Source organism: Natator depressus, chromosome 22, assembly GCF_965152275.1.
Source record: "Natator depressus isolate rNatDep1 chromosome 22, rNatDep2.hap1, whole genome shotgun sequence".
NCBI lineage: Eukaryota > Metazoa > Chordata > Testudines > Cheloniidae > Natator > Natator depressus.
The window spans coordinates 14,454,314-14,468,368 of NC_134255.1; the positions used below are offsets into that span (position 1 = coordinate 14,454,314).

At 46.1% G+C, this 14,055-nt stretch overlaps 2 protein-coding genes across 2 annotated transcripts in view; one reads left to right on the top strand and one right to left on the bottom strand.

Moving 5' to 3' along the window:
• Positions 1 to 64: 64 nt before the first annotated feature.
• Positions 65 to 1,367, bottom strand: TIMM8B (translocase of inner mitochondrial membrane 8 homolog B). The gene is made up of 2 exons (XM_074936784.1): positions 1,203 to 1,367; positions 65 to 485 (listed from the first exon to the last, which is right to left on the bottom strand). The coding sequence occupies exons 1-2, from the start codon at positions 1,293 to 1,295 to the stop codon at positions 318 to 320; spliced, it is 261 nt and encodes an 86-aa protein (XP_074792885.1). The 5' UTR covers positions 1,296 to 1,367; the 3' UTR covers positions 65 to 317.
• A 74-nt stretch (positions 1,368 to 1,441) lies between these two features.
• BCO2 (beta-carotene oxygenase 2) overlaps positions 1,442 to 14,055 on the top strand; it is a 77,001-nt gene continuing 64,387 nt past the window's right edge. Inside the window, exons 1-2 of the mRNA XM_074936727.1 lie at positions 1,442 to 1,531; positions 3,835 to 3,939. Coding sequence (XP_074792828.1) covers positions 1,477 to 1,531; positions 3,835 to 3,939 — 160 coding nt within the window. The 5' untranslated portion in view covers positions 1,442 to 1,476. The remainder of the gene's footprint in view (positions 1,532 to 3,834; positions 3,940 to 14,055) is intronic.

A 14,055-nucleotide genomic window follows, 5' to 3' on the forward strand; every position in this document is an offset into this window, starting at 1 on the left:
TACTTTCCTCTAATTAGATAAAAGACGTAGAAAAGCAGCGATACACACTTTCACATCACAAGACTTGTTTGGACAAGTGTTCCTGATGCTTTATTAAATTGCAGTACGATGACACATTTATGAACAGTTCAATGCAGCTAAAGAATTCACAGGGACAATTGTGCTTTCCGCAAATGATTGTTCAACCACTTCTGCATTTCGTGAAAGTGTCACATAAAATGTAGCTTAGAACACATCATGATGCTCCACCGACAGCTGATAAGTCCGTTGAGCTCAACAGGAAAGATTGGGTTGTCCGGAGCTGGGAAATGCAGTAGTCAGTGTCCTCCTTTCTGTACAACCTGAGCAAAGCGGTTAGTGATGGATAATGTAGTATCAATGAATCTGTCCACACAGCTGGCTAGACAGCCTTCTGTTCTGGAGTCCAACTTTGAGCCAGGTTTGTCCACACATTTGTCCCAGCAAACTTCCATGAAATTATGAACCTGGATGTGAACAGGAAACATGTTAGTTACCACTATTTAACCAAATATTTTACAGATGGGGAAGCTAAAATATGAGAGGGGTACAACAATCACTCGTCTAGGAGTCCTGCCAGAACACCATCCTTTCCCCCTCTGCCTTATCCTCGAAGGGACCATCACCCTCAGAACTGAGAATTCAGTCACTGTGGCCAATTCAGTGCTTGGTCTTCCTGCTGACATGGCACAAAGGGGTCCATTAATGCCGAAGACAATGTGATTTCTGTGCTCCATGCAGCTACTCATTAGGAACGGGACCAAGTCACTTTCTCACATTACCCACCATCTCCCAAAACCAGCGTCAGGGGATATGCGCAGGGGGCCGCCTTGCTCTCTCTGGGAGGGTTACAAGCCGGGCTTCAATTTGTAACAGAAGAGTTGCTGCGGCTCAAGCAATTTCTTTGCACCCTAACTGATGGAGCAAGCCCAGAGGCGCCAGGGCTATCAGCTGCCAGGGTGCAGCAGTGGTGACAAGCGTGGAGGAGGAAGAGGAGTCCCTTGGGGGCGGGCGGCAATAGGGGCCCCAGGGACTGACGGTCTGGACCCCGTCGGGGCTGATGTGGGGGGAGCTCCATGAAGAGCGTGCCGGGGGGAGGGGAGCAGGGCCGGGGCGGGACGCAGGGGGCCTGGCTGCCCGTCGCGGGCCCGGGAGGGAACCTAGGGGCCCCGGGGGGCAGGTACCTGGGCGGTGAACTGCGCCCGCTGCTGCTCAGCGGCCACCAGCCGCTGCAGCTCGGAGACCGCGGGGTCCCGGCCCCCGTCCAGCTCCGCCATGGGGCAGGCGACTCCGGCCGCTGTGACCTTCCCCGGCGGAACCGGAAGGAAGGGGGCGGTTCCTCGCGCCGCGGGGCCAACCCCGACTCCAGCAGCTCGACCCCGGGTCTGTTTCCGCTTCCGGGTGCCCGGGTGCCCTTGGAGCTGTGGGGGCGGGGCGGGGTCAGGGGCAGACGGCAAGATGGCGGCGCTGCTCGTGCGGGGGGGCCTGTGGCGGCCCCGAGGCGGGGCGCTGGGTGAGTGCCGGGGGCGCGGGACACGGGGAGCGGGGGGGCTCAGCCCGGCCCCCCCACGGAGCTGCCCTGGGCCAGGGCTGCGGGGGGGTCTGTTCCCCGCCCTGGGGCCTTGGCAAGGGTGACGCGGCACAGCGACAGTGACGACCCCCTTTGCGGCGCGGGGCGGGGCCGGGGGCCAGAAACCCGCCTGCCTGGTCCTGGGCGGGTCTGTCACCCGTCGCGGTCTGGGAGCCTCCCCCGTGGCCCCCCAGCTTCTGCCTCCCCGCTAAATCCCGTGACTAGCGCTGGTCATAGAATCACAGACTGTCAGGGCTGGAAGGGACCTCAGGAGGGCATCTAGTCCAGCCCCCTGCGCAAAGCAGGAACGATCCCCAATTTTTGCCCCGATCCCTAAATGGATTGAACTCCAGTTTCCACAGCCCTGGGTTTAGCAGGCCAATGCTCAAACCACTGACCTATCCCTCCCTCCCCCATTGCAGGCTGTGCTTTGGGGGGGTGTTGGGCTGTTGTTTTTTTCCAGTCTCCCCCGCGGCTGTTTATATTGCTTGTTACCCCCCCAAGGCTCTACCTTGGGTTGGAGCCTCTTGTGCTGGGTGCTGTACAAACCCAGAGCCAGAGATGCTCCCTGTAGGGATCTCAACTCACCACGAGGGCCAACGAGGACTAGTACATTGGCCCGAGGGCCGCATCACTGACACCTTTTCATAAAAAGGTACAAAAGCCCTGCCCTCCACCCCCACTCCACCCCTTCCATGAGGCCCCGCCTCTGCCCTGCCTCTTCCCACCCCTTCCCCAAAGTCCCTGCCCCTATTCCAGTCCCTTTCCCAGATCCCGGCCCCGCCTCTTCTCCTCCTCCCCTGAGCGCTCCTCCCCCGTTCCTCCTGGAAAGCGCTAAGTACTGCCAAACAGCTGTTTGGCAGTGGGAAACGCCTGGAGGTAGGTAGAAGAGCGGTGGTGCTGCACGCTGCGGGGGAGGGCGGGCGGGCAGCGGGTGAGGAGAGCTTGGCAGCCGCAGGAAATAATTCCAGGGGGCATGGGGAGCTTGGCAGGCCGCAGGAAATAACCCCGCAGGCCGAGTGTTTGAGACCCCTGGTTCACAGTTTCTAAACCAGTGGGTTCTCAGCCTGGGGTACGCAAAGGTCTTCCAGGGGGTACATCAACTGCTCTAGATATTTGCCTAGTTTTACAACAGGCTACATAAAAAGCACAAGCGAAGTCAGTACAAACTAAAATTTCATACAGATACTGACTTGTTTACACTGCTCTATATACTGTACACTGAAATGTAAGTACAATATTTATATTCCAATTGATTTATTTGGTAATTATATGGTAAAAATGAGAACATAAGCAGTTTATCAGTACTAGTGTGCTGCGACACTTTTGTATTTTTATGTCCGATTTTGGAAGCAAGTAGTTTTTAAGTGAGGGGAAACTTGGGAGTACACAAGACAAATGAGACTCCAGAAAGGTGTACAGTAGTCTGGAAAGGTTGAGAGCAACTGCTCTAAGCTATCTGTTAGTTCTCCCTCTGTCAGTTGTAATTGTACAGCACTCCACCTGCCTGTGTGAGCTTTAGAGAGGCAGTAAAATAAAGCTCATTTGAGGTCCCTTTGTGAAAGGCATAGCGCTATTACTACTTAACTATAGATGTGCAGAATATTATATTATGTGTCAGCTATGCCAAGCCATTGAATGAATCAATGCCACAAAAATCTGGTAGCTTAAAGGTGCAAACAAGCATCAGAAAGAACACAACAGACCTACTAGCAGTTCAGATCTTTGAAAATACCATAGTTACCCATAACGGCTTAGTATTGAGCAGGTCTTTTCTAATGTAGCCTGTTTAGTTCATGAAATAAAGGCAAGATTTCCCTAATGCTCACAACACAGCTGCAAAGTTTGTCATGCCAGAGTTGGTGGCTGATGTTCTTGTCTCAGATTCCTGGAAGCACTGTTTTGGGTGCAGCTTGTCTCACTTTTGCAGGCATGGGGCTTTGGATTTTAAATCCTTGGTATGGAAACTCTAAAGCATGTGTACACCAGGCTTGTTAGAAATATTGCAAATAACACATTCCCCCTCTCCCCCATGGTCTTGTTTGTGGGGTATAATTTGTATTCCCTATTCTAACTTTGTGCATCCTTTTTTCTGAAGAAACCACTGGCTTCCTTTTTCAGGCGGCCCTCTGGACTCTTATTGCTTATTGATTAAGATGTTGGTTGCTGTAGTTTAACTTGCAGGGATTTACCTTTGAGTTTTGGGGATATAAAAGGCAACTAATCAATCTTTGTTCCGTTGACAGTTCTTCTCAGTAAAAGTCTGTTGACCAGACCTGTGCTTGCCTGTACAACGGTCTTGGATCGGCCAACTCTGGCACATCAAATCCACATCACTCCCAGAAGCTATGGTATGTCAGTCTAAGATGGGACAAAAGTTCTGTTGATAACCACTTGGGAAGCTGCTGTTCTTTATCTATATTGTTGTTTTTTATGTGATATTTGATCCTGACCTTTTCAGCCAGCTCAATCACCCTAGTCATTACAGCGTTTTCTTGGCCCCATGGAGTGATTTGTGTAGTCGCAGATAAGAAGTTGCCTTATCTACTCACTGCACCTCAATCTGAACAAGCTTTTGATTTAAAATCAGTTGACATAATTTAAGTTAGGAGTTGGAGAAGTAAACATCTACAGTATAATTCGATACTACAAAAATTTCCAAATTGCTGTGAGGTTTTTCCCTCCTGTTTTGAAGGGCATGGAAATTGGTATTGCCTGAAAATTCAGGCAGTCATCTCTGTGAACAGGAAATTGTGCTGTAATGGTTTATTAGATCTCACTTTGCACTTCATGTTTTCTGCTGAAAACTTCATGATTCTTTCTGTCAGCCTAAAACTAACTTCTCAGTAATCTCACATGCAATGTCATTTTATTACAGTTTGCAGGAAAAGTGGAATTCTAAATCCAGCTTTTTTTTCCCCTTAGCATCTTTCTTAAATGGTAGAAATTGACTGAGTTTCAAACAAACATTCTCAGTTTACTAGCAAAAGATGTTAGTTTTATCCAGTCAATTTCCACAGACCTCCACAAGATAGGAAAAGGGAAGCTAGATTAAAGAATGGGTGATCCTTTTTATGGCCCTCCCATAGATTGATGGTGATTGTTGTAAGCTTGGTGCTGAAATTGTGGCTCCTCTGTTGGACAGGAGCTTCTGGTCCATCTGAGGTCAGGCTATAAAGACTGGATTGGAGGCAAGATTCATTGCTGGACAAAATTTCCTTTCTCCACGTACCAAGAATCAGTGGAGAGTGGTGTAAGATAAACAGGCAAAGACAAAAATCCAGGACTGTCATAATGTATGCCATTAAACCTGAGAAATACTATGACCAGGGATTAATTAGGATTTTATATCCTTTAAACCCAAACTTTTCCTGTCACGGCCCCCTGACCCCCGCACCAGTAATGGAATCTGCCTGCGCCACCCCTTCCATTACTGCACAGTTGGTTCAGCAGAGGGGCGTGGGCTGCAGGCAGAGCTGGGGGTAGAACTGGGGATGGGGGAGGAGCTGGGGCTAGAGGTGGTGCTGGCCTGGGGGTGGAGAGGGTGTGAAGGCAGAGCTGGGCTGGGGCCGAAGCGGAGCCGTCGCTGTTGCTGGATCTGGGCTGGGGGTGGAGCGGAGCTGTGGCTGGAGCTGGCCTGGTGGCAGAGAGGGAATGAGGGCAGAGCTAGGCTAGGGGCGGAGTAAGGGGCAGAGTGGAGCTGGAAATAGAAAGAAGTGGCAGAAAATAGAAAGAAGACTGCAGACACAAACCAAACAAACCGATAAAAAGTGACAGCCATGCTTCCCCCACTCCTTTTCCCCTACAAGTTTTCTACTTTCTCGAGCTACGGAAACTACTCACACTGTGTTAACAGTTCTTTCCACAGACCATGTCTCCTTGAAACAACGCAGCCTTGGACAGTCTCAGTATGTAAACAAGTCCAACTCAAAAAAAGTTTGCTACATTTATGTCAAGAAGAAACTTGTTGCACGTTGGAAAGTATTTCTCGAAGTTCATGGTAGTAGCACATTAGTCCACTACAGTTGTTTTGCTGGTGATCTTTTTGTTCCATTGTCACAGCAGTTCTTCTCTAATATCGGTCACCCTGTGCAGAGCAGGAGAAATTCCATGTCTTCTTTTTGGTACAGTTCACATTAAATCTCTTTTCCAGCTCGTGATTTCAGGTTGATCAAACAGCAGTAAGAATTTAGACAAGTGATCTGATGTGTGTTTAAAATCAGTTCTTTGTAACTTTATGCTGTTAGCTCTCGCCTATTAAGTGCCCGTGTATTGTAAGGTGTCCTGCTTCCCTCAGTATATGTCAACATCTCTTAGAACCATATTTCTTCTAGTGGTGTCCAAAATGTGTAGGAAAAGTAGGCAAGGTACAAAGACCCCAAACTCCCACTTCTGTGCTTGTCTGAGTCACCTTGTGTGCAAACAGAACTGTGTACTGGTAGTTGTCTATGGAAGAGGATTGAGATCATGGGGCCTCTTAGGCTACTTCTAGGCACTGAATACCTGGGGGTTCCAGCCCCTACTCTTATTAAGATAACAGCAATCCTAATTCATGCACTCAGCTCTTCATGGACTTATCACAGATGTATCAGATACTTAACAGATACAGCACACTCCATACATAGGTCTTAAAACATTTCACAAAGAAAGGGGAGGGGTTTCAATATCATTATCCCATATCACAGGTGGAAAACTAAGGCACAGAGAAGGGAGGTGGCTTGCCTTGGGTCACACAGTTGATGGGAGAACTAGAAATAGAACCAATGCATCTTGGTGCCCAGTGTTCTTCCCTCTCCATCCTGTTGTGCTGCTTCATTGTTATTCATCCACTCCTTTCAAACTGTCATGTACTGAGCAGGGCCCTCAGTGAAGGCCACAGGGAGGCAAAACCGGCAAGCACTGCATCTGCAGGCAGTTCTTGATACACTTATGCACTAGGGCAACTGTCTTTACTATTGTTTTCAAAAATGCCTGTTCTGTGGTGTTTGTGAAAGGGCCTGTTAATGACCAGCAGGCCGTGAAACAAACAAAGGTGGCATTTCCTTTGGCCTCATCTATCAGCTTTTTCAGTCTGTCGTCTGTATCCTAATTAAAGGAACTTTACTTTCTGAACAGCAGAGGGAGCATTCAGAGGAGAGATTTAAAACAACATTTAAGGCGGTATTTAAAATAGGAATATTTAACACAAGAACCTGGGGTAACCCTGTGAAATTAGTAGACAACAGGTATGATTAAACAAGAGGCAGTACTTTTTCACATAATGCACAGCTAACTTGTGAAACTCATTGCCAGGGGAAGTTGTGAAGGGCAAAAGTATAACGGGGTTCAAAAAAGAATTAGATACATTTATGGAGGATAGGTCCATTAATGGCTGGTAGCCAAGATGGCTAGGGATGCAGCCCCATGCTCTGTGTATCCCTAAATCTCTAACTGTCAGAAGCTGGGTCTGGATGACAGGATGGATCACTTGATAATTTCGCTGTTCTGTTCATTCCATCAGAAGCATTTGGCACTGGCCACTGTCAGAAGACAAGGTACTGTGCTAAATAGACCATTGTTCTGACCCAAAATGACCATTCTTATGTTCTTACGAATATTGTTTGTAGCAATAAGTCAAAGGCAACCTGGTTTTGCCCAGCTAAGAGCTGTGTATTTAGGTCTGAGAAAGCACCTAGTTGCACAAAGCTGGTCAGAATGAGTTAACCATTGTTCAGATTGGGATATTGTGCGCAGAAACTCTGTGTTGAAAATGCTTTTTTTTGCAGCCGGTTCCAAGGCTGCATCTCTGCACTGGACGAGTGAGCGAGCTGTCAGTGTCCTCTTGCTGGGTCTCCTCCCTGCAGCCTATCTGTATCCTGGACCTGCCATGGACTATTCACTGGCTGCAGCCCTCACACTCCACAGTCACTGGTAAGCGTAGGTATGAAAAAGTCTGGTAGATGTCTCACCAGGACCAGCCAGAGCTACTCTTTGGGCTTATAGTCCTGGTTGCAAAGGAGCTGAGCAGCAAATCTATGTGAATCAGAAAGTTCACATTGGAACACCTGGTAAAACTCAAGAGCAAAACTCTTATTCCTTGTGTTATTGTGACTGGCATCTTGGCATGTTATAGCCTTGACCAGACTAACACCTGGTACCGTCTTTGTCATTTTGCCTCTTCATTTAGAAGGCAGAGTAGATACTCCTATTAGGAGAGCATTCTTTCACTCTGTCTCCTGAGTTCATCTCCTTATCCATATCTCGTACTTTGCAGACAGTAGGAAAATTTACCTAAGGGGGACTATTGGTTGTCTTTGGCTAGTAGATTATATATGGCCTTCAGATCTGACTGTTTCAGAGCATACCCCTAAAGCAGCATCAGGACAGATCTGTGCTTAACTAAGACCTCCAAGGGAAACTCAGGATTTTATTGGTAGCTCTTTTTCCTCAAAGCCAGTACAGAGCCTGGGCATCAGCTTAGCATTAGAGGGCACTGTATTACTGGAGGTGCCATCTTTAGAGTGAGACAAAAATCAGTCTTGACTACACATGCTGGTTAATCCCCTGGCATTTTTGCGAGAGTCAGGATGTTGGTCCTGAATCCTGGCCAGATATCTTTTTGGGTAACTCCACTTTACCTCCCTAAATTCCTTTTTCAGTTTCAGTTGGGTACAGTACTTTTCACTTCCTGTGGCTGTATAGCTGTTAAACTGCTGTAAGTTTTCGACCAGAGGATGTTGCGTCCATGAGGGTGTGTTTATCTGTTACCTTTCTAAGTCTACGTCGCCCCCATCATTCTAGTAACTGAGCATTTTCCAAGTACTTTAAAATGGGAATAGCATCATTCTTACTTTTCAGCCTGCAGGACAAATGGTTTGACACTTTTATCAGGTTAGTATTTGTATGTGCGAGTGCATGACTCACTGAAGGGAAGCTAGTCAAATAAATGTTTTTGACGTTTAATTCTGATTGTGCTGAGGCTTGTGGTTTCTGTCTGATGTAAGAATTCTAGGTCAAGCTCCTGTGAAAGTTCTGTTTTCTGCGCTCACAAGCCTCTCCTGACTGGCAGGCAAGTAGTTGTCCTTGGAGGTCTCCTAGGTTGCTTTAGCAAGGCCAATGGAAGGCTTTGACTGTCAGGACATATTCTGAACTGGACTCTATATTCAGTGAGGAGCCATTGCAGAGAACAGAGCACTGGAATGATGTAGACAGAGACCTGCCGCTATGTTTTATACTAGGGGAAATGCTATAAGGGTCTTTGGCTTCATTATTAGATATGAGTTGCAATAATCCAGCCTGGAGATCATGAATGTGTGGATCACTGTGGCCAAGTCTTTGTCTGACAGGAAGGGGCACTGTCTTCTAATCCGCCACAGATGGAATTGTTGTATGCCATGTTGTTGTAGCTGTGTGGGTCCCAGGGTATTGGAGAGACAAGGTGGGTGAGGGAATATCTTTTATTAGACCAACTTGTGTTGGTGAGAGAGACACGCTTTCGAGCTACACAGTTAGCTGTGATACTCTAGTACTTTTCCCAGACCTGAAAAAAAGCTCTGTGGTAGCTCAAAAGCTTGTCTCTCTTGCCAACACAAGTTGGTCCAATAAAAGATATTCCCTCACCCACCTTGTCTCCGATGGAAGTGGACATTTTCTGCCATAGTTATTTGGGCATCCAAAAGCACTGAGGAGCCCAAAAGTATCCTAAGACAATCTGAGGACAGTTGCCCTCAATAGTGGGGGAATATTCTAATAGAGTCAAGTACTTTAGCATACTTCCCTCTTCCTACCAGCCTTGGTCTCACTTGGGTTCAGCTTTAGCCAGCTACTCTTCATCTAGGTGCTGATTTCAACCAAGTATTGAATAAGCTTGGAGACGTTACTGTTTGCATTCGACATAAAGGGGATATAGAGATGGCTAGTTCTGTACTGCTGACATTTCAGCCCAAGTTGTCTCACCAACTCTTTTAACAGCTTCGTATTGATATGATTGATAAAGGAGTGGGGAGAAGATCAAGCCTCGTGGAACTCTCCAGGTGGAGAGACATTGGGTAATTGTTTTAGTGACATGATCATCCATATAAATGTTGAAATCTGTCAAGATGATGAGTCTTCTGACTTTCATCACCAGGTCAGACTGCATTTCTTTCTGCTCCTCTGGGAAGACTTTTCTATCTGGTGGCTTATAGATGAGTAGGATGCCCAGGTGAGTATAGTCTCTCTCCTTGCAGATTAAGCGGACTTTAGCTCAAAAGAGCTTCTACTTTTTAGCCAGGAGGGGAGTAGATTGGCTACTTCACCTCCAGATTTGTGCTCCGTCATGCTGTGTTGGAGAGAGGAGCAAAGAAACAAGGGAAGATGACACTGAAACTGCAGTATCAGTCTGCCAGGGTTCTGTGATGTAGTTCAGGCTTGGCAGCTCATCAGTGAGAAGACCATGGAGAGCGAAGGACTTATTGAGCATTCATCTTGAACTTATGAGGCTGAGGTCCTGAAGTTTGTAGGTTTGTGTTTTGTTTGGCCCATGTGAAATATCTGTTTGCTGACTGCAACCGATTGACTGTAGTTCTTTAGTCATCTTTCCCATACACTGGAATTTCCTCTGTTCACGTCTTCCTGTTGGGGAGTTCCACAGGTGTGTGGTAGGCCTAATTGACAGTGTTGCCATTCTTATGGTGTACCAGATGTCTAGAAAGTGGCAGACTGCTCAACTACCCAGGTGAGTGAGGTAATAATATCTTTTATGGGACTGACACAGTTGCAACAACATGGCATACAACTCCCCAAGGGTCAGAGTTAAGGTGAATTGTTAGATATAGCTTGTACATCCATAGGAAAAACACTTCGGGATTCTCTGGGATGAAAGGTGCTCTCTAAATATAAGAGAAATGTCCTGAGATGTCTCAGTCTTGCCCCTTCATAGCTGTGCCAGACCCCTGTGCTTTGCTGAATGGCAGAAGCTCGCCCTGCAGCTGTGAAATCTGGGTCCTGCCTATTTGCTGCTCCTCTGAAACATCATCACTGTTAGGAATTCTTTCGCTAAATAAAATTATAGGGCCGAGGGAAGTGTTGAAATGAAACCAGACTTAAGATTTCCTACAGAAATCCTGTGTGTGTGAGCCTTTCACTGTCACAGTGGTGGTTCCTGTTTTAGGCGATACGACATATGGCATGGCATGGTTTGTAGCAGGATACTGAGTTGTACTGTCTGAGTTTCCTTGTGAGTAAAAATATTTGCAGATGCTGACATTTCTTCCATGACTACCTTGTGGTGATTCTGCAAAGAGTAGGATAGTAAATTCTAAACTGGATGTCCACAATAAAAAAAACCCTTTTTTGTGCAGACAATTAGGGGCTTTCCCCAGCAAAAAACAAGAGCCAGCTTGTTCAGTTTTACTTATCTATTGCTCCAGGATAAACACTCTTTGTCTTGGCTTTTCTGTTATGACTCATGGAGAAAGGCCACAAAATGAAACCCTCCCCCTGTACATGGGGGTTCATAGTTTGAAAATGTTTCTCTGATAGTAAGAAACTCTGCACTTCCAAAGCAAAGGTTACAGGGGCTTAAGCTGTTTAGATGTCTGTAGGGGAGCTGAACTTTCAGTTACTAAGATGGCTAAGAACAGCTGGCTTGTTGCGCTAGTGACCAGTGTGTGTCAGTCATGCCATCCCTCTGTTTCTCCTGTCATGTTTATTCTGTGATGGCTAGAGGTAGGAATGTGAAAGACCCCTGTGCACCCTTGTAGGGTGTTCTCCTTATCCCCTACTGGGGAGCTGGGATTTTATTACATTTGGAGCCATTGCTTTGGACTTGAAGTGCATCATTGCTGCTAGGACAATTTAAAAAGGGAAGGCTCTTTAAGCTACTATAATCCCAGTGACAAACCAGAGAGCCCATACTAATGGCTGATCTGAAACGCCAGCATTTGCAGACTTTTCCTCTGGTTTTTCTCCTTTGCTCTCACTTGGCACTTTGGGGGGCGTGCTGAAATCCTGCGTCTTAGCTCTGCACTGCACCTCCATACATTCAGACCTTCAGGTATAAATCTCTACTCAGCAAGTATTGTCATAAACCACATGCAAAACACACACTCCTGACAGGCCAACCATGATGATTGATGAAGTGAGTGTCAGTACAAAATCTAACTTTATTTGCACAAGAAACCTGAAGTCACTTAGATCTTAGACCAAGCTTCTTTGGCATGTAATATTTATAGGCTGACTTTGCCATTCAAAGTAAAAACAGTCAAAGGCTAAGTTATCTATGGTGCGGTCATAGGGCTGCCTGTGGATACATATTTGCTCTCCTTGTGTTTTATGGGGCTTTATACAGAACAGCCAGGGGTGCAGATAGGAACCAATCAGGACCCCCCCCCCCCACCCTGTTCCACTACCTGGTGGCAGTACATAGCTCTAGCAGTCTGAGAGTTGTCACCCCTTGCACTTCCTCTGATTCTTTCTGTGGATTGTAGCCTCCTGACTTCCCCACCTCCTCTTCTGTGTGAATTATAGCCCTCCTCTCACTGCCTTTTGGTGACCCGGGGCTATCAAAATGCCCATCTAGGTAAAACAGGTATCTCTTACCCGCCCCGCAGTGACAGCTGCTTTAGCACAATGAATCCTGCTAGATCTTCAGGACTGTTACTGTTCCTTAGTTTGGGAGTGAAATTTACTCATTAATGGAATAGCTCTTAGCTGCGTGTTTCCTAGATACTGTTAAAAGGGTTAGTAGCCAAGTTTTATTTGGCTCCGTAATCACTAGTCAGCACAAACTGTTCTGTGAGCGCCTGCAGCTGCCTGCTGAGTAGGAATTGGATCATTTTCTCCAGCAAAAGCCTCTGAGTAGTGGAGGCACATGGCTCAGTTTAGGCAGATGATGTGGAAACTGAGAAATGTGAGTGTTACGAGGGCATTTGTTTCAGGGAAAGTCCCCATAGATGATGGCCAGGAGAGCCAGCCAGATTTGATTAGGGACTGCTCTGATCTCTTTTCAGCATGTTTCTCTTTCTTTCTTTGTAGGGGTCTTGGGCAGGTTATAACTGACTATGTCCATGGGGAGACATCTATTAAACTGGCCAATACAGGTCTGTATGTACTCTCAGCTGTGACCTTTGCAGGCCTCTGCTACTTCAACTATCACGATGTGGGTATCTGCAAGGCTGTGGCTATGCTGTGGAGCCTCTGAGATGCAACCGAACTGCTGGCAAAACATCATTGTTCACTGCTGCCTCTGCTTCATCATATTGTTACTAAATCATTCAATGAGAGAAAAACAGTAATTAAGAGTCCATAGTGCATGGGTAGAAATCTACAATTTGAGCTGGCTCCGTATTGCAAAATCCAATATCCGTAGCAAAAAAATGGGCTAGAAGTGGGGCTCTGCCAGAAGAGAGGAGTTAGGCTGATGTGAACTGGATTCAGATAAGAGTAAATTAATGTAGCTACAGTGTAATTGGGGTTGAATTAGTAGAGTTATTGTATCAGGAACAGTCTTGGATGGCTGCAACCCATTTTCCCTTTCTGTGGCTGCATTGTTTTGATCGCTGCAGTGTAATTACTGTTTAATTGCCCATTTTGTAAAATGAATTTGGCTGTGGGAAGGTTCAGCCATTGTTTCCAATGTTCCAATTAGTGAAGTGTACACAAGGTGCCTCACATAATGTTCTGAGTGGGCCCTGAGAGTCAGTGTGAAAAAGGGAAGACTTTTTGTTAATCTATACAATAAAGAATTTACAAATGTTGGGTGTGTGTGTGATTCTGACAGTCATTTTTATCTGCTATAAACAGTTAAAATCTTCTCACCACTCTGTCTTGAAGAAGGTATTATTTTAGGAAAAAATCATTGTTTATGCAATGTTTTGAATAGATCCAGTGCTGAGTGTTGTTACTGAGACTGTCCTCTGTTTATAAACCATTCTAAACACAGAAGGAAAGAATGTTTCAATGCAACTTAATTTCCAGGACTTATGAGCTGCATGCGGTTTACCAGTGCAAATGGAAATTGTCTGTCAGCAGCATTCTCTCTAATGGAGAAAATACAACCCACCCACCTACTTTTCCTGAGTACTGCCTGTGTGATTCCACAGGGGAGAGAGAGTCTTGAAGTCAAATGGCAAAAACCAAAACCCTCAACCTATGTGAAGAGGGGCCATATTCTGCCACCTTACGTGGATTTCAAACTCTCTGCAAAATCATACTTATTTCTGTTTGTTAATAAATAGGAAAGAGAGTGATCTCTGATTTACATTCTCATTGTGACTGGGCTTTCCAAAGCCCAGGTTAATAGAGGGTAGGGGGGACTTATATGGGATTTTTCAAGCAAGAAAATTGGCTACATTTATTTTTACTGTCAGTTTCGTTAACTAATAATTGGAAATATGAAGTTGTTTCATGTTACCCAAGATGGTTTTAAATTTTTAATTCCTTTCTTGACTACTAAGATTTACACAAGGTCTAAATCTCATTTGTTTTAGAATCTACACAGCATTTTA